At 40.1% G+C, this 26347-nt stretch overlaps 1 protein-coding gene across 1 annotated transcript; it reads right to left on the bottom strand.

Moving 5' to 3' along the window:
* Positions 1-142: 142 nt before the first annotated feature.
* FAM102B (family with sequence similarity 102 member B) lies at positions 143-26347 on the bottom strand. Its single transcript, XM_042029985.1, has 11 exons — positions 25823-26347; positions 11009-11129; positions 10387-10416; positions 9767-9883; positions 8542-8588; positions 6063-6169; positions 5441-5536; positions 4708-4909; positions 4497-4624; positions 4031-4100; positions 143-2463 (listed from the first exon to the last, which is right to left on the bottom strand). The coding sequence occupies exons 1-11, from the start codon at positions 26041-26043 to the stop codon at positions 2421-2423; spliced, it is 1182 nt and encodes a 393-aa protein (XP_041885919.1). The 5' UTR covers positions 26044-26347; the 3' UTR covers positions 143-2420.

A 26347-nucleotide genomic window follows, 5' to 3' on the forward strand; every position in this document is an offset into this window, starting at 1 on the left:
TTTATTGAATTTCTGAGAGATTTGTATTTAAATACAGTTAAAAAATTCCATAATCCACCAGCACATCCCAAACAGTTTACAACATGAAAGTCTCCAGTATTCATGTAAGAGTTTACTAAAAAGAAAATACAACACCTAAATGTGAAGGTTATGTTCCACTTTAATGATGCACAATTACATAATCACTTCATGAAGAGTTGTAAGTCAAGTCAGGAGAATAAATTACTAGGATACAGTTTTATGAAAAGCTGGGTTTTTATGTCAACTTCCCTACTACTTAAAAGATCTGCTCAGGCAAGAAAATACTGTTTCTAGTAAACAAGTTATCTAATCTATGACAATTAGCTGTGTTGTTTAACTTAAAATAGAATGGGCTATGGAAATTTCCTTCAGAATTACATAAGTAGCTGTACAGTGTTTTTTAAAAGTCTGTTTTCCTCAAACTACATGTAGTTTTCCTAGTAAATGTAAGTAAACCACCATTTAACTACTACTGGTTTTAATAGATTTGCCAACAAGTACAGCAGTGTTAAAGAGTACTGAAAGCAAGTATTCAAATTCTTGACATATTCTGCCTGTAATGGCATTCTTTTGGTATGAATTAGTTATTTAACAGGAAAGGAGACTATAATGTTGTGAGAGAGAGTTGTATGCCAGCAGTTGAGTAGTTTCTGTTTAAAATTCCTATGGAGAACAGAAACTGATAATACCACACACTTCTATTAAGAGCAGCTAAAATAGAATCTTTGTATTAATTCTTTTACCTAATTAGATACTCCAAAGAGATTATAATTAACAGTAGCAATAAAAGTATGCAAGTACCAAAACTGAGAATTTGCTCATATTCATCATATTCAATAACAGTATTCTAGCTTTAAAATCTGAAATTTCCTTAAAAATACAAATAAAATTTTAATAATTCTGCCATGGATTTCTGGAAAACCAAGTCTGCTTTTCCTAATTTAACCTATTAAACATGGCCTACTTTTACATCAATAAAAAGGTGTCAAACACCACTCTGAGCAAAATTTGAAGCATTCTGAGCTTTCAAAAGTTGCCACACTATTTCTAGTTATTCCAGGCCTTAACTGATAAACAGTACCACTAAATGTAAAAAAAAATTAAGTCATTTGCAGTTTACAATTAATTACACCTAACACATCCTTCTAAAAATGGATTCTTTCATATTCTCAATGAAAATTTAAAGAGCTTGCTCTTGCCTGTCAGGCAAATGACTACTTGTGCAAATTTAAATACAGTACACTGACCTAATGTAACAGTGGACAGATAGCAAAAGAAAATAGCAAAGCTGTTGCACACCAAGACCTTTTCAGTGTGCACATAGGTCTACAATAAAGTGCTTCTCTTAACAAGTTATATTAATGATAGTAGAGATGCTTACCTAGTTTTAAAGCTTAAATTCCTTAGTGAATTGTTTAATCTCCCTGTACACCCCCAATCCCGCAAGGCACATTCAAAACATAAGCAAAGCACTGACTGTGAAGGATTAAGCTACAATAAAAAACATTAAGTGGTAGTAAACTACTGACTAGGTTTGTAAACAGTACCATCCCATTGCATCTCAATGTTCATGCATTATTGAAGTGAGTTTCTGTGGGAGCAGCTGCTGAACTCCAGATTTAACAATCGAGGCAACTTTCTTGATAATACACTACTGTGCCTTAGTGTTTTGGTGTGGAAGCTCACTTTTTTCATCACTTGAACAAAAAAATGTCACATTTGATGCATTTAAGCCTGTAGACTTAATTTACAGTTAGCACAACTGATTAGTGGCTGCTTTCGATCTATTTAGTTTTGGGGATTTGTTTTAAATGTATGTGACATTCACCTCTTTTGTTGAACCTCAGAATGAAGTTGTGCTCAGTACTCTTAAGAGAAGGTTTTGGTTATGTTAAAACATAGCTGGCCTGTTTTTTGGAGGCCATAATTCTGACCTGATAAAAACTGACTCAATATGAGGAATTAGCTTCTGTAAAAATAAAATGACATGTAGGATCAAATTGAGTAATTATTTTTTTCAGGTTCTTTTACAACCAACTTTGAGAAGTTTCTTTAGAAAAGACATTATGAACAAAGTCCATCACCACAAGTGATCTCTTACATAAATCATTGAAATGCGACTTGTTTCATCATGCTTCCACAGATGTTTCACAGATATTAAGTAATTCCACTAACATCAGAGTTTACAGAAATGGTCCAAGTGGTCTCACAAGGTACACCTAGCTAAACATTGCCATCATACCACAGAAGGTGATGCTCTATGAGCAAGAGGCATTCCATTGCTTTTCAGAAAAAGAGTACATTGAGTTCATTTTGTCTTTCTCAGCTCTTGCAACAGAGCAAACACTACCAGAAGTATCAACATCAGGGTTCCAAGTTTTCCTCATTTGACATCCAGTTTAGCGTTTTATCACCACCTGCTCATATGCTCCAGATCCTACTCTGAAAGTTTGAAAAAAGTTAGTTCAATGTTAATTCAAATGAAAGCTAAATAGCAAGTATCACATATCAGGAAGTGTATTGTTTAAACAACCCAACCAACAGCCCTTCCAGAAGGACCCCAACAAAACCTCTCCACCCAAACAGGAAATATCAAACCAGCTAAATGTGAAGGGTAGAAAACATTTGTCATTATTACCATGCCATGGAGTCACCTACATTTTAATGCATTAAAGAGATTTTTTTTTTGTACTACAGTCAAAATGAACAAAAACTAATGTTACTGAACAAGAAGTTACTGTTGGACTTCACTAGAATTTCTTAAACATCACCTTTAGGGTACCCCTCCCCACAGCTATATCATATGCAGCTAATACTCTTCATATACATTTATCCATAAACAAATCAATGGGTCTAAAAAAACCCAAAAAGAAAGTGATCATCATCTTACATTAAAAAACAAGAAAAACATCTTCAGTTGTTTGTTTATTCTGAATTGTAAATTGAGCTCTCTCACCTCCCAGGTGACAGCCCATACTGGATGGTTTTCCACAGCAAATTGCAGTACTATGTAAAAAATTAATAGGGTAAGCTCTGCCTTAGTATAGTATTGTGCGTGGACTGTTCTGGCAACTGCATTAGGACAGATCTCTGTATGCTACAGGAATGTGTTCTGTACCCATTCATGTGATCCTAGACAGCCATTAGTATGCCCAGTTTGCAGATAACCCGATGAGAATCATCTTGTAACCATCAGTATTGCGTGCACATATAAAATGCAATTATGTTTTGACTCTCAATATATTAACAGCTGCCTTTATACCTAAGTTCATAGTAATTACTGAAATACTGAGGATATTCTAATTTCTTGAGCTAAAAATATTGAGTTACACTGGACTGCAGAAACACGGTATTAGAGCATATTGCCTGGTTTTCGTGCTTTCTCATCTGAAGATTAACACATTCAGGTCAAGTCATATATCAGGGTATTTGAAGAAGGTTTAGAGAAGAAAAAAAAGCCTCTGGTTCTAAACTACAAGACAATCTGAAGCAGATGATCAAAAGAAAGAGTTTAGGACTGCAAATAGCTGAAAGATGAAGAAACCATTGAAACAAATGTAACAAATGGAAACAGGATTTGTGAGGAAAAACTAAACTGAAGAAAATTAGGCTTGTTATCAGGAAGACGTAACAGTTTGATACTGTAAAGGTAGATGTGTAAAACACTTAAAATTTTCTTCCCACTCCAGGGTAACGTAGTAAGGCTGTAGAGCTCACATTTGAAACTGGTGTCTGTTTCCTGTGTCCATACTGAAACATTGCTTGCATCTGAAAACCTTGGAACTGAGACTCTTCAGAAGCTCCGAAAGTTAGTTCTCATGGCTGACACATCAGTTCTGTTTTGGAACTAATCTGTGTCCTATTTTAAAAACTGGCAATCTAGATCTTTTAGTGCTTTTAAATGATACAGAATAGAAAGATACAAAGATCAAGAATGTAGATGCAGAATAATTGCTGTATAAGATGCATTTTTATTTAGTATTGCCTATGGATTGTTCAAGCTACATACCTGTTAGGTAGATGGTGGCTTCCAAAAGAAGTGCTTCCACCAGGGCCCACAAATAATCTTAAACCTTCTTCTAAAAGGCAAATGAATTAAAATATGTTAGCTTTCTTTAATGTTGCCCTAGCTAAATCTAAGTAATTTTAAATCTACCAGTTCTGTAGCTGATACTTTCAGATGCAAATACTGTAAGTAATGAGGAACCAACTCCTACATGGTGTAGGTTGGAGGAGCTACCTTTGTCATAGCTTAGTACTTGCTCTTTTAGGCTTAAAGTAATGATCTGGGAAAGCTCCCTGAGTCATGTGAGGGTATTTTCAATTTCTGGTAGGCAAGATGAAGCAGAAAATTTAGCAAGCCACATGCACAGTCCTTATGAATACGAACAACAGGGACTGTGAAGAGAATGGGTTTTCCTAAGGCCTGTAAATGTACATCAATTTTCCCTAAGCTTCCTTACTGATCTCCATACCTTCTGCACTTGAGTCTAAACTGAAGTCTTGACTCTGGAGTATTTTTTCAACTATATCATCAGCATCAACTCTGGTAGCATCAACCCTCTTCAGCTGTGACTCCACAGAGTCTTGCTTTACGGGATGTCTGCAAAAATAAATACATGTAGAGCTCTTAGACATAATAAAGTAATTTACTTGTGCTACATAAGGCTTTCAGATTAAGTGTACCTGCATTGTTTTTCCGATGGTGCATCTTCAGTAGATGTGTCAGTATCAGCTTCAGTTACTTTTGGCTCAGTCTCTTCACATGGCTCTAGAATACTTCCAGTTCCTGTTGAGGTACTTCCCACTGAGGTACTCCCCACTGAGGTGTTTCTCCTGTGGCAGAGTTCAGACAGACTGGATGATCTAGAATGACATGTGCTATAACCTGTTGGGAAAATGCAGGAGAGAGGGGTTACGTATGTTCTTGACAGGCCAGGTCCATCCTAAAACCGGAATTTGTGTTTTGTCTTCTGAAGGGACTTCAAAAAGCCCTATGAATGTATGTGCATGCATCAACTAGACAACTGACTTCAGGTTTGGTATTCTAACACATCCCATTTTCTTTTTGTTCTAAGTAATTCCTGTTTATATCATAACAAGTAGAATGACAAATACCATCCCCTTCAGCTTTTAGAGCTAAGTCTCCATTTTTTTTACTCATGGAAGAGGTGAAAATCTCATTCAGATACATTAATTGGCGGGAGCGAAGGCAAAAAGCTGTCTTGCATCTGAAGAGATAATCCAGTGTAATTTTAAGAGGGGGAAAAAATGTTACCCTTGCCACACCTGAAACTCCTAGGAAAATGCTTTCAACCCAAACCCTTTTTAAAACATAAAGTCAACTAATTTTCTCCTGTCTAAGCCTGTGAAAGAAAAATAATCCCCAACAACTCATAACAAAATTGTGAACAGCTACCTGACAGTTTTGATTGCTGACTTGCATAGCTTGATGTTCTGGAATGTCCACATGCACCAAGTTCATCTGGGACTGAGGCACTCTTTGATGAGACATCTGCAACATGTGCAAGTCAGACAGTGTTCCTAAAGCCAGCTTTATTGCTACTTTCTCTGTAAGCTTGATTAGATTCAAAAGTCATATTTCCCAGAGGAATTACAGACTTGACACTGATTTTCTACAAACCTTTTGAAGATTGAAGTGCTGCAAAAATGTTAATGAATATACATTCTTTAAAAAATAAAAATCATAATATGTATCTGAGCAAAACAGAGAGTACCATTGGGTTAGAAAGATTTGTATGAAATGTAGCTGTAGATTTGTGTAGTGTCAATATTAAAGAGATGACCATGCTTTTCTCCAGTATCATAATAGAATGTTGTGCCAGACGTTTTCTGTCTGAAAAGCTAACCTGCATAAAATTTCAGCTGTGCTTGAAGTAGAAACTCACAAGCCATGTAAGAAGGTTCCTCTGCAGGCCAACTGTCAGCATCCCTTTCAGATTTGAAGTATTTTGTACATCTCCTTGAAACTATGATGCCAGTTATAAAAGCATTGAAAAATTAAGAACATTATTCTATACCTGCTATACCCAGATGCGCTACTTTTAAATTTTCTCCACCTTTCCTGTCTTCATGCAAAGACTCTGATTCTCCAGCAATTGCTATAGATGTTGCTGTGGAAGGAGGTCTGTAAGAAAAAAAGGCGGTTAAGATTTGCTGTACTTCTGTTGTAATCCCTCCAAATCGATCAGCACATAGTTTTCATTTCAAATATGTTGGCATAATTCATACTGTGCATCAATTTAACAGACCTGCAATTCTTTTCTGAAAACATGCTGCCTAGTCCCCTATTGAAAGAAATGAACAAAAAAAGAAGCTTTTGCTATTGAGCTTAAGGACATTTTACAGAATCAATCTGCTCAGCCCTCAGGCTTCTGGAGATCCTGGGAAAGGCTTTTCCTTTTCTGATGATGGGTGGAGGGATATGTCTTTAACTTGAAGTTGTTTCTTATTTTTGTTAAGTGTATGAATCACAGGACAGTTTACATGCTAAGAATATATGTAATTCAGTACTTGATGGAATACACATAAAGGTGGTACGTAAAAAAAACCCCAGCATGCACAACAGTTGGCCAAGTTGGCTTGTGTGCTGTGATGTACTCCTGGCTTTGTTTCATCCCTGTTACAGGACACGAAATGATTCTGGGCTGATAACCCTCCCAGCTCCTAATAAAGGGGTCTATGAACCATCTCCATGTATTGCCCTCTAAATTCTACCTCCTACAAAATAAAAAAGGTAAATTATGTATGACATAATTTATATTTTAGTTCAATATTAAAAGGCTTTTAATAATGCTTAAATGCTTGTTTGAGTTAATACCAAGACCCAAAGGGAGATTTTATTAAAATACTAAACCTCTTAGTTTGGGTTTTGCTAGTGCAAAAGAAACTAATTAGAAAATGACAAAGCGCAAGCAATTTCTTGTGAGCAATTACAACCAAAATACATTTCAAGATGTTACCTACAGGGGGTTTTTTATGCTTTGTTGTTTCCTACTTTGGGAACAGACTGTTGGTCTGCATACAAGTGGGTTGACATTTTTAGATTTGACATATTCAATAAATTAGTCACTGTCTTCATGTAGAGTAACATAGCCCTTCTTAGGTTATGTTTGAAAGTAAATAGAGAAAGAAAAAAGCACGTCTAGAAATACAGTGCCTGTGTGACTTAACTGTATAACATACTTCTGAAAGCAAGAACGGAATGGTTTCAGGGATGTCATCCCATATCAAACCCCAAGGCTTCGAGGCTTCTTCATAAAATATGTAGTTGGTTCCAGATTGTGAAACTGTTCTAAGGTTCATTTTTCCTTCTACAAAGGACATCTGGATTAGATAAATTTTTTGTTCCGTTTGTGTTGAAAGTTTATGTTCCAGGAAGCGGTTATATCACCAGTTTGGAAGAAAATGCCAAGTCTGAATAATTTGAGTTAGCGATTTCTTCCTAGGAATTCAGAAAGCTATTTAGGTACTAATTTAAACTCCTTCAGTACTAGGCAGTAAAAAACAGAAATACATTTCTTTGTTAGTATCCAAGACTAATGATTTTAGCCTTTGAGGAATTGTTCATCAGTTCCAGTGACATATTTATTAGTAGGTCTGACTCTAAAGTAAATGTACTAAAGTTGTTCTGAAGTAAAAGAGGTGCTAAGTAACTAGGGATACAGAAAAGTTTTGCCCAATCAGACAAATTCAAATAATATCCTCTTGCTATTTATTCAATAAGCACAAGATGAGATTCGACAGTGTTCAGTGTTCTATTCTTCTCATTAAAGGTTGGTAGAAGAGAAAAGAAAGGACATTTAGTCGTGTAAGGGTACATTTAAGAGTTCTGTGGTGAATCACCTAAGCTAGACTGGTACAGAATCACAGCACAACTATTACACTTCCTTAACTACAGATTAAGGACAACAAGGTCAAAGGATCCTCAATGTATGGCAGTGAATTTTCCTAGCTACCTGCCCCCTCAGAGGTTACCTCTTGCATCTTTTACTAACTTGCAGAATGTCTTTGCTAACTAAATGTCTGTAAGTGCATTCTCTTGTACTAAGTTGAATCACGCTTCTGTTGTGTTTGTTGGGGTCTTTTTTGCAAATGAATATTTCAAAATCACCTGAGACTTGTGAATAAAAGGTATAGCAGCACCTTTTCCAGACACAAGGATTAGTCAGATCACCCCGTACCAAGTATATTTATATAAGGTTGCTGCAGGAACAGTTTCCCTGAAGTGGTTTTTTTTACATTACAGAGATACAGGCAAGTATTCTGTGCTTGATACTAAGTATCTAACAGCAAGAAGCTCTGTGATGCTTCTACTGGCAATTTTACCATGTTAGTCATTATTCAGCTACCGTGCCATTTATTTGTGCCTTTTTTTTTTTTTTTTTTAAAGTACTGTTGCCAGATTGGAGAGATGTGAAAACACAAATCAGAAGTGTAATTCTCAACATGGAATGTACAATCAAAACACCACCCCACAGAGATTTTTTACAAACTTACGTTTTAAAGCACGGGTCTCCAGACATCAGCTGCATGTTGATCAAAACCTACACATAAAGAAAACAAAATCCACCATAAGGAAAAGAAAAATTGGTCTGTGACACATACATGGTCATGTAAGTAAGTTATATTTGCCACAAATGTTACATTTAAGGAAAACAAAATGCCGTAATCATACATGCAAATAAACACACTAAGGCAAACAACTACATCTTTTTTCTTAGTAGGCATACAAACAACACAAAATACCATTTAAAGTAAGATATTTACACATACAAGATTCTGAAAAAGACACATAGATCAAGGAGAATCTTAGAATTATTAATAATTAAGATGTCTTCAAGGGAAAAACAGAGCCAAGAAACTTAAAACCTGAATGAGCAAACGAGTATTGTTTAGACCAGTAGGTGCTGAATATGTTCTTTGCTGAGGGTGTTCAGCAAACTGCTGGCTCTCAGGACAGGTTGTGCTAACATCAGAGACACAGCAAAACCACACAGGGTAAATAAGCCATAGGACACAGTGCACTGAAGGCCTGTTAGGCAGGTCAAAGCCATCAATTACAAGTGTTCTGGACAGTCTGTGACTGTCAGAGATGAGAAAATCCATGCATAGACAGTATACTGAATAATGTGGGAAATTAATCCCAGTGTCTCAGTAGGAAAAGAATTTTTTTTTTAATTGCCTGAAACATTCTTAATGGAATTATTTTCAGGTTTATGGAGCTTATTCAGTTTTTTAGCACCCTGGACTAATGGAAGAGAATGTCAGAGTGGGTTTCTTTTAAGAATTCTCCCCAACTGTTACAGTGATTACTATCAAATAAAAACAGGAAAATCCCAGGAGTCATGGAGGTATTGAAGGTGGCTTGTACATAAATAAGCCAATTAATAGATTCACTCTCAGAAAGATGCACAGAAAGTTGCTCAGTCTTGAAGATACCATATATTAATTTGTTCATTTTACAGCTCCCCTTAGACTAGGAACACCTTTTAAAAGCTTTTCTTTTACAGCTATTCAGCTCCATTTCAAAGTGTAGGACAAATTCTGGTTTTGACTGTGTGGATTTTAATGATTGTCTCTAAACAACACTTTTGGTTTTACTTTAAATAGCTTTCCTTCCAGAAAGAGGTTCAGCAAATAAGTTTTAAATTTCATTAAGTGCTTAAAAATACCACTTGTTCTCTGCTTTATTGCTTTAAGTATGATAAAGGAAATAAGTTACTTTAAGAATGGAGTTATCTTGTCTTGTATTTTTGGTATCATAACCTTCCAGTAAACAGCGACGAGTGGTATTTCCCGATCCAGCAAACTCTGCTAGATTTAGATCTGCAAATCCCAGCTGTTAAGAGAAAATGACAAAGTTAGTAGTAAGCATTTGACTAAATGAAGGTACTTGATAATTACACATTGAGTACCACTCAGTAGCAGTTTCTTTCAAATATGTGTAAGAGGATGCCTATTAAAGGGAATGGACTGAGGCAAAAAGCAGAAAAAAAACCCTGAGTGTAAAATCCAGCATAGTTCCATTTTCAGTTAAAAATTTAAAGTGCAGAAAGAGAAAAAGAATGAGGAGAGTTTTCTTTATTTTTTAATGTGAATGTAAATGTTTACTTTTACTAACCCTTTCCGCATTCCAGCTTGGAAGAAAAAAGTTCTGGTGGTATAACACTGTTACATACTTACTAAACACACTGATTTAAAGTTCCAACAACACTGTGTCACTACAATGCACATAATGAAATCATGGGTATTATGTACTATTCTGTAATTACTTTAAAAGGGCATAAAATGGCAAGAAAGAAAAGCTTATCTGTAGGCAAAATTAGCTACAACTCAATTTACCTTTGCATATGCCTTTCCTCCTTTTAATTCCTAGAAAAAAAAGGAAAAAAGACACACCATTAAGCCATTAAATAGACTGACTCAGGATTTTTGTTTGGGTTTGGTTTTTTTAAATCTCACCACACACTTGCTAGACTATGCTGTTGTCATTTAGACCTTAATATTCATAATGCCTTTGGAGCAGGCCAGCAAGACACTGTTGTCTTGGAGAGAGGAAGGGCAAGTGCCCGATGCCAGCTGGCATTTGGCTCTTACAAGGTCTGGCCCCAAAGGTAGGACGTGCTGCCTGCAAAATTCTGGTACTTAGCACAGTTCAAGGCTTCTAAGCTTACTGCTGTTTAATGGAAGTATCAATCAAGGGCTAACTTTATAAACACTGAGGAGTAATTCCTTTGCTGCCCTGCTGGAAAAAGGGTTTTCTTCAATAAGAATATAAAACCCCCATGAATTAGTCAAAGTAAAGTAAGTAATAAGATTACTACAAAATTTTGACTAAAGGAATACCTGATGTGATTGCAGCTAAAATTTGCTTTATGAAGTTTATCAGACATTCAAAAATTAAAACAAAGCAAAGGAAAAAAAGCACAAGAAAAGAGGAAAGGAGGTGAAAAAATCTACTTACCTTCCGTACAGACACCCTGCAAGTGCAAGTATCCAGAATCCCTGTTGTGGCACTGGCACTGATTTTACACATAAAGAAGAACTTTTTCTTCCAGCGGACACAATTTGCCTGTACTACCTCCCTGCAAGTAGAGAGCATATGCTCAGTGTTAGTTGCACATATGTTCAGAAGCATACGCTGCAGTAAGACAGCTGAAGAACAAACACTGGTTCCACTGCTTGTGGAGTGGTCACTTCATGCAAATTATGTTCCAAGGCCTGAATAATCTCCCATTCTGCTCTTAACAGTGTAGCATGACTAAAAACTGTTCCAAACCTTGAACACAGTATTAGACCTCTAGAAGAATTCAACAGCCATGTGTTTTTGCAAATGAATGAGAGCGTAATTTCTGCATTTTGCATCAGGAGAGTGAAGTCTTCCAGAACATTAGCTCCCAGGCACTGTCTCCCAAGCTGCTGAGCTTTGCAGTGTGCTCAAGATAGTATCTTTTGACAAACAGTTTTTCAGTTCAGAGAAAAGGAGCATCATACAAGCAAAGCTACATAAATTTGAGGCCTGGAAAGTAGAAAGGAGATGATGTGCAATAACCAGACACAAAGTAATACACTTGGGACAAATGAGAATTTCAGCTTCATACTGTGAGCTTGCCATTTGAGAGCAAAATAAGCTGACACATCTGAAGGGATCTGTTTCTCACTGGAGGAGAACAGTCTGAGTATGATGCAGCTGAGACAAAGGCAAGATGAAGGATGCTTTCAGTTACAAATGTCATTTTATAAGGCTCAGACAACACATTCTGTTTGGGTAACACCAAGAACAGACTCCAAAATGAACAGCTACAGGGAGGACAACTAGTGTTGCAGTGGGGATCCTGCAACACGCATATATCAAACCAGGAGTCCCGTGGAAAGGAAATATATATGGACAGACAGATTCTTGCTAGATGTTTCAGAGAGATGTTTATTTCTCCAGCCGCATGGCCGGGGCTCTGCCGAGGAACTGCTCCAGTCATGGGACCAAGGGTCCTTCTGCCCGCGCAGGGAACACAAACCAACCAATGGGAACGAGGCTGAGCAGGGGCAGGGAAACCCCGTGTCTGTGCCCTCAGGGCCCCTCTCCCAGGGCTCCATGGCAGGGGAGGGACCCCAACACCTCACCCGTTTTATTTTAATAAAGGGAGAATGAAAACAACTGGATAAACATTACAAGAACAGTTTCAAAACAAAACAAGCCACCCTCCTGAGACTTTAAATGTCCAAACAGATTCTGTGGAACATCTTAGGGCTGACAGAAGGGAGACAGAACTCTCTGAGCATGCTTTGTGGGGAAACTGAGGCAGGAGAGGGTTTAACTTCTTCCCTCCCCCTTTTCATCCCCCACTCGGCATTGGAAAGGGATTTCTGGGGAAACAATTGGCAAAAGCATGGTTTTGTGAGGGAAACCATGGATGAAAAAACGGATTGGGAATACACTGGGGGTAATAGGACATAGGGTAAAAGGGAAAGGTGGGATTAGGAAAGGGAGACTGTAGGGGGGGCTTACAATGGAGATATTGTCTAACATGACTACGATTTTTTGCATATATACTGCCTTTCACAGAAACACCATCAGGCCCAGTGACCTGCGATGCTTGTAACCCTTTTCTCCCTAGTACAATATTAAATTCCACCACCTCTCCATCTCCCAAGCTTGGGATCCATTTTTCAGGGTTATTCTTTTTAATAGCAGTTCTATGCACGAATATGTCTTGCTGGTTGTCACACCTTGTTATAAAACCATAATTTTGCTTAACATTATACCATTTTACTATCCCTAAGGTCTTAGTTACTATGATCTTTTCCTTTTTCCGAGTGGCTGCTGTTTTCTGTCTCGCTGCGTCTTTGCTCTCTCTTTCGGTCGCTCCCGTGTTGGAATTGTCGGGGCTGCTCGTGCTGCTGGGGCCGTCAGAGCTACTCGTGCCTGCGCGCTCTTCCCGGGGTCGCGTTCGGGGCTGTGCGGGCCGGGCCGGGCCGCGCCGCTCAGTTCTCCGTGCGTCGCCTCCTCTGGTCGCAGCTTCGCTGCCGCTGCCGGGCGCTGCACCCACGTCTCGGCCGGGCCCCCGAGCGACGACCCCCCCGTGTCCTGCTCCAGCGCGCGTCTCAGCTGGGCGCGGCTCCGCTCCACCGCCACCAGCCGCTGCCCGCGCGCCGCCCCTCTCGGTTGGGCGTTCACGGGGCTCGCTCCACCACGCTCTGCGCAGGGCCGGGCGGGCACCGCCGGGTCCCGCCGCTCCTCGCTCCGCCACCGACACTGCGGCTCGCGTGGCTCCGCCCGCACGCGGGAACTGCCTTGCTGCTGCTCGCAGAGCGCTCGGTGCACGTGGCCTGGGCCGCACGGTCCCTGCGCCAGGCTTCCCTTTGCCAGGACACAGCTGACATTGCTCAACAGTCTCGGTAACTAAATAATATTCACGAAAATATTCTTCCATCGGCATATATTTTGACTCCAGTATTAACTGTGTCCAAACGGTTTTCCAAAAGCCCTTGGTAAGAATTAAATCCCAAGAAACATAGAAAAAGTTCTTAAACAACCATGCCAGGAAGTGTTTCAGTTCTTTCTGAGCTTGAATCAAGCTAAAATTTACAAATCGTTGTTCAAGAATCATTTTAAGTTTAAGATAAATGTCCATATGCGGCTCTGAGAGCCAAGAGTCTTCCCACGGTTCCTCCATAGTTTAGATATGGAATAGCAAAGCAAAACCAAGAAGAGGAATCCAAAGTTTCCAGGGTTTACTCACACAAATCAGTCGCTTAGGGATCGGGGATCGTTCTGCTCTCAATTCTCCACCATTTGTTGCAGTGGGGATACTGCAACACGCATATATCACACCAGGAGTCCCGTGGAAAGGAAATATATATGGACAGACAGATTCTTGCTAGATGTTTCAGAGGTGCTTATTCCTCCAGCCGCATGGCCGGAGCTCTGCCGAGGAACTGCTCCAGTCATGGGACCAAGGGTCCTTCTGCCCGCGCAGGGAACACAAACCAACCCATGGGAACGAGGCTGAGCAGGGGCAGGGAAGCCCCGTGTCTGTGCCCTCAGGGCCCCTCTCCCAGGACAACATGGCAGGGGAGGGACCCCAACAAACTAGAAAACCCCTGTATCTTAAAAGAAAAAAATACATCTAATAAAAATACACTGGTGATTCAAATACTTGACAGACCAAATAACTTTTAAGTCAAATGAGAAATGGTTATGACCAAAATGAAGCATAGTCAAACACCCATTTAAAACTGAGAGTTAGAAGGCCTCAAACTACAGAGCAAGTTTCTAGAACAGTTTTCAAGTAAGAGAAGTAGATGCATAGGAAGTCTTTACAGTATTTTACCACAAGGTTGGCCAGTTTTTCACTAACGGGGGACATAAGGACTGTAATTCTGAGGACTTGCCTCAATAATCAAAAGTTCTTTTCTAGCCCCATGTTTCTAAACTCACAACTTGGAACTGTGAAGAAACTGATAATTTTTTCTACCACTCTGATCACTGAAGTACAGTCTTCACATATAAAAATATTTTTCCTTTTTCCTCTTCCATTTTTCTAATACATACATTACTATGTTTTATACTAACTTCTGACAGCAGCTTATTATCGAAGAAGCAGTTTGATAGCTTTAGCAGATAGAATTCTGTGGTTGTGCATAAGCTGGAGCCAGAGTTCATCACGTGTATAGAAAAATGAAGAATTGCAGGGTGCTCACAAAAGCTCCCTTTGCTGTGCTGGTGAGACTGTCAGCTCCAGTACTCACTGGCACTGTGACTTCCTAAGGTGGGAATAAGCCAGACTGCCTAAAATGAGTCGGTTTAATGACCACAACAGATGAATAGATTCTGATGATACAACACTGAGTCATATTCAAGCATGTGACCTCAAAGGAACATGGTCTGTAAACACCATGATCTACTCTTTATCTAGTACGTTTTACATTGCAAACTTTCCTGTACTTTGGGAAAAAAGAATCCCATCCTGCTGTCATGTGAGTTATTTAAATACAAAAAAGAACAGAATTTTAAAAAGCCAAATTACAAGTAGTTACATCTCTATTGAAACAGGCTCAGACAAGAAGACATCAAGTAAAATACACCCTTAAAAGGGATAATTGATAACTGCTAACATTTGTGACACATATAATACAGTGCCACTAAACAAAGTGTTCACTTGTCATCCATACAAGTCAGAAGATCCTTTCTCTTTACATCTGTTTTTTACACAAGTAGGACAGCAGCCATCATCATCCTTCCCACCCTCTTCTTGTCACCCAGGACACCACTACCAATAAGAGCATCACTTCTGCTGCTATTCATCATTTTGCTAAGTTCTTGTAGTGTTTTTACGTCTGTAACATCTCCAGTTAGTAAGTAATGATACTTTTTTCCCATTGAAAAAGTGTTCTTGTAAACTCATGAAGTCAAAATGATGTGCCAAAATCTTTGTACAACTTAGTATTATGGTTCAAGTTGTTTCTGCTTCTCACAACAGCCTTCTGCCTCTGCAGCAAAGACAAAGCAGCTGCACATTCTACAGAGTGTTCCAGACATCACTCACATTGTAGCTAAAGATAATGCAGTGAACATTAAACGTATTTTTGCTGGTAAATGCAAGATAAATGTAAGCAACATCTGCTTGAGAAATAAAAGTGTCCTTAAAACCTTTCAGGATTTTGAATTTATTTCAACATACCAATACTACTATATGGATATCATGGTTCAAGTAAGGAAGATAGCACGAAACCACTCTGCTTTTGATAGATTCAGTCCACTCATATCACAGGTCAGGATTTGCAAACAAGAAGTAGAAGTGACAGTAAAAAAGCCTCAGTTGTGGATACTGATGGTCTAATTTTTGTAAAAATAAAATCAAAACCAGGAATACTGCTTTCTTCTCATGAGGATGTCAAAAAAAAAGTATCATTAGTTTCTCTCACTGGCACCTAAATCACAAGACATTAGAAAAATTTGTACACAATTAAAAAAAAAACCCAACTGCCCCAAATCCCACTAAACAGTTCTTCTAATTCCACTGTATAAAAGAAAGAATTGATGTATTTTAATAATTTTTTAGTAAAGAGGAGTACCATCTAGCTATTCCCATCATGCTGAAAAAACAAGGTCAAATAATCAGAACATTTCACTTCAACAGTAACATCTAAGTTTATAAGATTCTTCGTTAAGTGCAAGGCCTTCAGAAAATAAACAGCTGTATTGATTGGCTGCTATGGAAATGAACCCAGATAACTTTTGGCAGCTGTGCCGGTGCTGCAGGCACGCTGGGGAGAGCTTTCCGTTCTGAGTCAGTTTCCTATGAGCCTCCCGGTCACTTTACCACATGCAAAGCAAAACCAGTTGTTTTCTTAATCAAAACATATCTTAGTTACCAAGATGCACTGGAATACGTACTAGGCTGTAGTGCTTCGGTGTAACTTAATAAATGCTGTCAGTAATATGTAACCAAGAATAAATTCAATAAACAGATACTGTAAGATAAAGTGACTCCAAAGTATAATGTAAGTTACCATCACTGTTTTTTCTTTAGAGGGACAATTTCACATTGACTAAACTCCAAATACAAGATTTCAGCTGTAAACAAGACCTTATTTGTATATATTTCATATACTGTACACAATTGCCACTTAAAATGTTGAATAAAAGTATTGGATTTTTCTTTTGACCCTCAACAGAGGAAAAAGTAAACTCAAATAAAAGAAACAATAAATCCTAATCCAGTCACCTCCTCATCCTAAATTGTTAAAAAGAGATGGACTTTTTTTTTTTTAAGATGTTGTGTTCATTAGATTGTTTGTTCATGGATAAAATCTATGACTAATGCCTTGTTCAGCAAATAGCTACAAATGCAAAAATAAATCACTTCTAAGGACCTTAAGTGTCATAGGAAAGATTCCTTCTTGATAAATGGAAAAGCTTTAGCATGAGAGGCTCTGAAATAAAGAAGCCAAAACTCCTTGTGGACATTTACCAAAAGACTGTGTTCCATTAATCGGAAAAATTAAGAAGTTTTTATCTGAATTATTCTAAACAGCCAGTTAGAATCTTTAGCTATATTATGTTAAACTGCTTGGGTTTGTAGTGCAATTATTTTAGATTTATTGGTTACCAAAGAAACAATAAATTGGGATCATTTGTTTTAAGAGGCCATTCAGTCTTTGTATCAGACTATGTTCACATGAAAATACTTCCAGAACTACTTTTAGATTCAGCTGGGTCAGTACACTTCTTTATGTCAAAGAAAGTGGTGTTTGCTTATGCATCTTACAGCTTGTGGACAGAACATGAGTTATCTACTCACTGTAAATACCTTGAAAAAAATAGCTTCTTCACTACATGAGGTAAATGAGCATATTATTATCTTTTAAAGCTAGTAATTTGATGAGAGAGTCACCTAAGTTTTGCTTGTTTATTTTAGAAGAAGAGCTATCATGTTGATAAGATGGCCTGAGGGCAGTGAGGCTGCTGCTGCTCCACTCCTCAGATGCAAGCAGCAGCGAGGCTTAAGAGGTATTCCCGGGAAGCCCCCACTCCGAGCACACAGAGCCGGCCCGCTAGTCACAGGCACACGGGGCACTCAGCCAGCCTTAGCCCACCCCTGGGGCTGAGCACGCCAGAAGTCTGCCAGGTACATACATACATACATAGAGACGTGTATGGCTCCCAGGATATCCCGCCTGCTCCACAGTCCAGCTTGATCCCTGAGCACATCTGCTCCAGAAGCTGGCACCACAGGCACACGGTGCTCTGACTCCTGGTCCCACCCCAGTGGCTAGCATTTGCTTTAACACATCTGGACTCTCTAGTTCCTGGCATGCAAGTGGTCTGGCCCACAGTTCCAGGCCAGCTGCTGGCACAGTGGACACACAGGGCCCTGTGACCCAAAGTCCCACTTCCGTGGCTTAAATGTGCTCACTCTGGCCTCTCCTGTTGCTGGCAGCCCAGGCCCTGTGACACACTCTTGACTCCAGTTGCTGGTACTCAGACATCCCCTGCCCCGCAATGCACACTGAACAGAGAGCCCTTCCCCCAGGAAAGGGCCACAATGTAGTTCAATACAAAGATACAACAGACAGTACTAATTAGAAACGGATTAGACAAATGTACCAACCAGCAAACTATTTACCCTTTATCCCCTTAACTCCCTATTTTTCCCCACACTTGCTCCTCCTCAAACTCATCCCTTCCTCCACCTTTCATTCCTCCCCAAATTGTCCCTTAATAAGCCTCTTCCCCTGTATCCCATGATGTGTCTGATAGGCAGCAACTCCCCTCAGTCCAAAATACGTTTTACCAATATGATGGGTTTCCTGCCTGGACAATGGGGCTAAGGCTCTCCTGGGGCAGCCCTGGGAGGGGCCCAGAGTGTCCACTTGTCCAAGCCCATAATTTCAGTTCTCCACCTGCCTGTGTGTCCCTGGGCTTGTGTAGATGGGCTTTGATGAGCTGATGGTTCCTGTGACAGGACTGGGAGTAGCTGGACATGGGTATTATTTTAGGCCCTCCACCCTCCCCGCCTTTGCTTACTGTACTCATTTGTGGGTAGGCAAATGGACTTCTATCACCTAAAGCTTCCTTTGATGGACCCCTCTCTGAATAAACTTAATACAGATAGCTATGTCCTTCTGATACAAATACAGTATTTAGTAGACTGGAGTTACAGAGTTATTTTTAGTCTAGCAAATAGTCTTTTAAAATGGGAGCAATATCATATAGATATTTTATATATATATATATATGCTTTTTTTATGCATCTAACATCTTTCTTCTGCAGAAAGCTGGAACACTTAGCAAAGGCCAGTGTCATGATCCTACCTTACAGAGACAGGAATTAAGGCATTAACCTACAATCTAACAGTGTAGCCACACTCCCAGTGGCTTCAGATTCAAGTACTTTACACTAAGATTCAACCTTTCCTAGGCTATCTTTAGTATTAGGATGGTATTGTTGGATATAGAGTTCTCATATATACTATACATTAACACATAATGGTTGGTTTGGCATGTAAGAGAAGAATACCCTCTTGCACTCCTCCTACCCAAAATCTACTTCCACGTAAAATTCACACAGTGTCATAGTTGAAGGAAAGATACAGGTACCCATGCAACAGGGTCCTGGAGCAGTACTAAGCTACACTTTAAATTGTTATCCAATAACCAAATGCTAAATTTAGGCTTCATACAGAAAAGTGCATCACTTGAAGTGCTCGGAGTATGAGCTCCAAAGTATATGCTGTAGCAATGAGCTTATGCAAAGCTTTAATGTATTTCTCTATTCAGGAAGAAATTCGGTTTACTTTTCCTTTAATATTTTGTTTCCCTCACGCCTGAGGCATATAAGATGATATATTTTTTCCAACAAAACCATTTTTTCTTAAGCATTGCTAGAAAACCGAACAAAACCAGTCATTTACAAACAGAGCTTGAACGGTTCACAAATTTCAGGACTAAGCAAACAGCTGGCTCTGCAGGAAGAGCTCCACTTGTTTACAGTGCACAGCTTCCCACTTAATTTGCTGTTAGTACATGCAAAACTCAAACATTTTCTATTCCACATGTTTTTACTCATAAAACAGGCTACATTTTTAACTAGCAGCGTTTCGTGTCAACAATTTCTTAGAAAATATATATAAACTGATTGTAGATAAAAAACCTGCTGGTTACAGGCAAATGCAGAGACCTAGAAGGGAATTAGCACTGTGAAGGGCAAACTGCATTAGAAGACTGAAGTCAGCAAGTCAGAGGAAATTGAACATTTGAGAGGGTATCTGCAGTACTGTGCTTGGTTTTGGGGCCTTCTTGGCAGAAGACTGATGAACTGAAGCAAGTCCAGGGGGTGTGAGATCAGAGTCTGGAGTCAGGGATGAATTCTTCTCTGATGCAGGAGAATTTGGAAACATGAGATTTTTACAATGTGATTGATGATGAGGTGAAGGAAGATCTAATTGCCATCTGCAGCCATCTCTACTAAGTTCGAAGATGGAGCCAGACATTTCTTAGTGGGGAACAGAGAAAGGAAAAGGGGCAATAACAAGATAAATTCCAGTAAAATAAGGGAACAAATGTTCACAATAAAAGTGGTGAAGCAGCTGGGCAGGTTGTCTACAAAAACTGGCATCTCCATTATTACAGAGAAAGCTCTGAGCTTCCTGATCTGAAATTGGTCTTGCTTTCAGCAGGCAGTTGGACTATGTGATCTCTAGCATTACCCTTCACCCTAAATTATTCCATGAACAGAAATAGTCCTTAAAATATGAAGGCAAACAGGTGCTATGGTACTTGCAAATGGCAAGTTTATGGCAGAAAAATACTGTACTCCATGTACTGTGCTGAGGTCAGGGCGAAAAAACAAACCAACAAACCATCACCAGCTCTTTTAAACCAAAGTGCAAGTTCTTCTGCACAAACCAGGTACCTTAAGCATGAAAGCTTTTCCCACTATCTCTCCCTCTTTAACAGATGTCTATCATGTATCTCTTCTCAGAAACGTTTTTTGTGACTAGTTAGCTGTTGACCTATCTCTTATCAGTACTTATAATTACAGTAACAGAAGTCTCACAAGATTGAGCCCTTTTCATATCTGCAATAACCAGTTACCCCCATGCAAAGAGCAGACTGTACAAACATTTTACTTTCCCCTAACGTAGCCCTAAGATGTACCCCTTCAAAACTAATTTTATATTCTTCACTCCTCTGATTCTTTGTTTTTTCTCATGCATATTCTTTAAATCAGTTGACTAAACACATTTTATTGTAACTATTAATGAAAGGAGAAGTACAAACAAACTACACATTGAAAAAGAAGTTATACTTTGTGTAGAGAAATTCTTCTTACCTTTTCCTCCCTACAGAGGACAGGGTCTGAAAGCTGCTTAACCAAGTGTCTCATCACAACTGAGGAAACATTAAGTGGACATTCAAGAATCTGAAAAAAGCAGCTACAAAATTGCAAGGTAGGATTTTTATCCCACTGCCAGTATTCCTCACAGTACTTGAAAACTTAGTTTGTTTCAGGTTCCCCAACTGCAAATCCAGTTACAGCTGAAGAAGAAGCTATTAGAAGTAGCATTATCCAGCTCTGAAGACTGTCAGCAGGATTCATACATCATGCAGGAAGATTAGTGTGATAGGGACAGTGATTCCATGTGACAGGTATGTTTTTCTAACAAGTATTGTTGTTTAAAAACAGAGAGCTGGTTAAGCTGTGTTACTAGGAGAGTTTTCCCCTTTCAAATGCAATAGCAGCAATCAGGAAAAGAATGGTAAAAAGACAACTTGAAGAATCCGGTGAGGCAGAAAACCTACTTGTTGGTGTCACAAAAAAATAGATGTAGTTCGAGACAGTTGAGAAGGAGGTGGCCATGCATCATTAGAAGTAAGAAGTACTTATCTGGCAGATAAGAAGTCAATTTCTACAGAAAACAACTACATGCTCTAGCCTGTATCTATTAGGAATAAGAATATATTCATGCATGATCTCCCACAACTTCTTCTCAAGACTCAAGAGTGTACGTAAAAAAACCCCGACATTGGTGAAATCTGTTGGAAAATAAAATGTTTTGATGAAAAACTTACAGCTCTTGGCCACCTTGAATCTTTGTCTGTCACATACAGCAATCATAATCAGCTTTTTAGTTTAGAATGTTGCTGTGCAAAAGAAAGAAGATAAAAACATCAGCAGTCTAAATTGCCAGAAATCAGATCTGAAAGCAAGGGGAATATGACCAAACTGAAGGCAGCAGTCAGAAGAACACACCAACCAAGTCCTTTTCTGGAGTGGGGTGCAGCTGGAAACCAAGCTAAAAATGGAACTACCAGGCTTACAGCTACTGCAGGCTCTGTCGATGGAGTACAGCATTAAAAGTACACCCTCAAGAAATAAGATCCTTATTTCCAAAATTTCTTGGGTTTCCTCATATTCCATCTGTTCATTTACTGCTGATTGAGCAACAGCTCAGCCTATGAGCCTCAGTTATCTACTCTAGGGGCTTATCAATTATCAAATCAATTCAGCCTGTTAAAGTGAGGGCAGTTGCAGAAAGCCTATACTTGCTATATATTTATATCTACATTAGAATGGCCACAAATAAATATGTTTCATATTTAGTCAGGTCTGTACCTTAAAATAGTATTTTTTTTCTGTTCAAAATATTCGTATGTGTAATTTCTGCCCTGAAGTAATCTTCTGTCCTTTGATGGTGCATTGGACATTATGTGCACACTGTTTCATGACCAGGCAGTATATAGACACACAGTATCCTGGAAAATGCACAAGTGTCATGTATTAACGTATCCAATTTCAAAGAGAGAGATCTGTTGTCATTGGCCCAGGGAAAGGTACAAAGGTGCCTCGCCACACAGGAAACAAGGCTTAAGATAGGAAAGCTTCCTAAATGAAAATGAAGTTTGTTAGCATAGCTCTGCATACATGCACAGTATATTGGCTGAAAATCTACCCCTTATTCTAACATCTGAAAACACAATGGTAAAGATCCAGAAGTCATGCTAGAAAGCAATTTCAGAAAGGGGAGGGCAGGAATTACACTGTATGGCTGATTGTCAGTTTGCTGAAACGACCAAACTGCACCTCCCCCCCTCCACAACGCCCTTCAAGGTTTTCCCTGTTTTAGAGTTAAAGCTTATAACACATTCATTCTCTCCAGAACTCCAGGGTTCTGCTCTCCCAAAAACTCTCAAACATTTTTCCCAGTTTAAGCACTGCTGCCACTTGGCTGGTCAATGTCATTGGATCAAAATTTTATTTGGCACTACCAGATTACTTTAAAAGTTGAATATTTTGTCAGGTAATTAAAAATTTAGTATTATAATACAGAATTTTATTTTCCTACAGTAAGTATTCACAGATGTTTATAGGGATGTTTCAAATCAAAGTTTTCTAATTGGAGTTCTAAAAAACTATATGCAAACACCAAAATGCAAAGTGATGTGGTTGCTATTTACACACCAGCCAGATCACTGTGTACTGCACTATACAAGCTGCTTTCACCTGGTCACAGAATTTCTGTACACTTCAGGCACACATCTGTGGGAGCCTGAAAAGTAACTGGGCTGTGGCAAGTCTCCAGTAACGTGGCCTATGTCTCCATAACATATTTCTTAGGTAGCTCTTTCTCAAAAAAGATCTGAGAAGCAAAAAACCCTATTTTTCAGTAGCTTGAACTTTTATCTGTCTTCTTTTCATCTTACTTCAATGATCAGAGGGATGATGAAGGTACCACATTGCTTGCAGGATCAGGACTTTAATCATTCATACAGCATGATCCATAGAGGGCTGACAAGACAATCACTTGAAACTGTTTTCATGACGCTTGCTACATACATGTGGGCCCCTATTCCAAGGCAACTGCTGCCCTGGGTTTTTATGACGTTTTTCTCTGTGAGTAAACTTTGGAAATAAAATGCTAATAATGTTAGTGTGGTTTATGGACTTTTTTTTTTTTAAACTTTCTAAGGCAAGAGGCAGCAGGGTATTGGTCTGTATGGGTACCAACTTGAGAACCTCATAACTTCTCCCAAAATAATTTGTTTACTAGACCTCAGTGAGTAACAAAAATAAAGCTATTAAGAAAACAGAGTCCGTTTCTCCCTGTATTATAAAAGTTCTGGAATGAGTTTGTCTATTACTTTCTGAAACAACAGAATTCTTTTATAAAGCTAAAAAGATCACTACTTTAGGGATATAGCTGCCAGCTCACAGCGAAACTAATAAATGAATGCAACTAGAAGATGATGGCCATCAGAAGGTTTGCAGCTGAAAAGTTTTGAAATACTGCCATTCTGATGTAAACTTAATTTCTTCCTTACTTATTCAACCCTTTGCTGAATCACCACTCTGAAAATTCATCTGTTAATTCTTAAGCCAAGAGCAAAGGCACTCCCTAAACTGGCACTGAAGGATCACTGCAGAAGAATTCTTTACCTTCCTACCAGCATACCCAAACACCTCTCAGTCAAGCAGGAATGAGTTCACTTACAGGGACCCTGATATACCAGCATATGTTCCATTGCTGTTATTTTTTAAGCCATACCCCCAGAAAAGAAAATGGAAGAATTTCTAAACTTCAACTCAGACACAATTTTTTACATTGGTTTCCCTACACATACTCCATCCTACCACACACATTTTACTCTAATAGACCATTCATGAAGATATGAATGTAGGCTTTCAAGCATTTAATTTTAGCATCATAAATAGGCAAGGCAAAAAAGGCTCAAAATCACCATAATGTGTCAAAACCATCTGCTCAGCTGAAAGCAAGTCCTTGAAAATAGAGATCCTGCCCAGAAGACATATGTCAGCTTGTGAAAATTGCTTCAAGGCAATAAGGGCTGGAATAGGACAGTAATGGCACATTAGTGCCTGAATCATGATTGTCATCATCATCATCATCTATTACTTATGAAGTCACTCACAGGAAAAACGTTGAAGAAAGACACGAAATGAGAACAGAACACTGATGAGTTGAACAACTTCCAGCCACACAGAAGAAAAATTTATCTTCAGTTATGCATGCTAGTATAATGGAATGGTTAAATAATGAGGTTCTAGGCCAAAGTTCTATTTTTATTCTCTTCCTTTTCCTTGATTAATTTAATTTACAGAATCAAAAGCAGATAATTTAGAAAGCTCTGTAACAACAGTATTTTAATAAGGAAATAACTGGATATTCATGGATTTGTTACTGTCTTCTCCTAGAATTCTACAAGACATTTTCCAGTAAATTGTTTTTATAATAATATTAGAGTGAAATAACTCATACAACAAGTGTAATAGGAGGGGAGTCTCCTCCTCCTCAGACCTGAAGCCACAGCACACCCATCCTATTGACAATGTTCTGCCTCTGCCTGGTACTTGGAAAAAATTAACACACTGGCACTCTATTTACCCATTGCTACCAGTGGCTCAGGGAGCCACTGTCACAACAGATGACTGCTCTATTGCTGAGGCACAACTAAAGGCAAAAAGAACGAGGGAAAAAAGACATGGGCCTTGCTGCACTTGCACTACAGAACTGAGTATGAACCAGGTCAGTAACACACGACCTGAGCACTTAGAGGAAAAATTGAGGACTTTTCCATGAAACTTAGCTCTCTATGTAAATATCTGTAGAACGAAACACAGCAAGCCAGTGTCCAGTCATTAAACAATAAGGTGGTACAACTCACAAGGGACAGCTCAGACTACAGGCTTGGGGACAAGAAATTCGCTTCCCCTCCTGTTACCCATCCGCTCATCAGCTCCAGGCATTATGGCACAAGCGACCCGTTTCTCTGGGACAACCCTCATCACTCAGGGATTAATTTCCCCTGTTACTCCGTGTTTAGGAGCCTCAGTATTTAATTTACAACGTTACGACTCCACGCAGACGAGGAGTTACAAGTGCTCCCACATGTGTTCTCTCGCCGTTAACGCTGGCAAAGCAGGCGAGATGAGAAGACGGCCAGCCTACCCGGTGCCACGCCGTGCCACAGGAGCTTCCCCTTCGACGAGAGGAAAGGCGAGCAGCACAGCCACAGCCGCCAGGAGCCCCGGGGCAGCCACCCGCTCCCTTCCCCGGGCCCCCGCGCTCCTGCCCGCCCGCGCGAAGCGGCTGAGCCCCAAGCTCGCCAAGGCAGCCGAGGAGCGGGCGGAGGGGCTGCGGAGGCGGCAGGGCCGCCCTTGCTCTCGCTGGGACGCGGTCTCGAGCGGAGCCCGTCGGACGGGGGCGGCCGCAGCCCGGCAGACCCCAGCTCGCGAGTCCCGGAGGCACCTACCGGGAGGATTCCCCGCTGAAGCTGCCCCCGTCCAGCAGCCGCACCTTGCAGAAGAGGATGCCGTTGACGAAGGGCACGGAGGAAAGCTCGTCCAGTTCCAGCTCCACGCGGAACTTGAACTTCTTCTTCTTCATCATGATGAAGGCCATGGGCCAGGGGCTTCCCGGGGGCCGCCCCCACGGCAGCTCCGCTCCGCTCCGGCCACCCCGCTCCGCTCCCATGCCCGGGGCGAGGGCGGCACCGCGGGACGGGCCGGAGCGGCGGCGACCGCTCCCAGCTCAGCCCCTGCCGGCCGCGGCGCTCCCGGCCAGCGCTTACATGGCAGCCGGCGCCTCCCTTTCAAACCCGCCCGCCTCCGCTCCGCCCGCTGCCGGCAGCGGCGGCCGGAGCCATTGGCGAGCGCTGCCGCGAAAGGCTGGAACGCCGGCGTGCGGTTTCCCGAAGAAGTTGGCCCGGGCCGGAGCAGGGCTGTTCAATAACGGGACCTCGGCGTGCCGCTCCGCACGCCCCACACGGTGCCCGCAG

This window comes from Corvus kubaryi, unplaced genomic scaffold (assembly GCF_017639235.1).
Source record: "Corvus kubaryi isolate FWS band 111438036 unplaced genomic scaffold, C.kubaryi_AGA036_p1.0 37334, whole genome shotgun sequence".
NCBI lineage: Eukaryota > Metazoa > Chordata > Aves > Passeriformes > Corvidae > Corvus > Corvus kubaryi.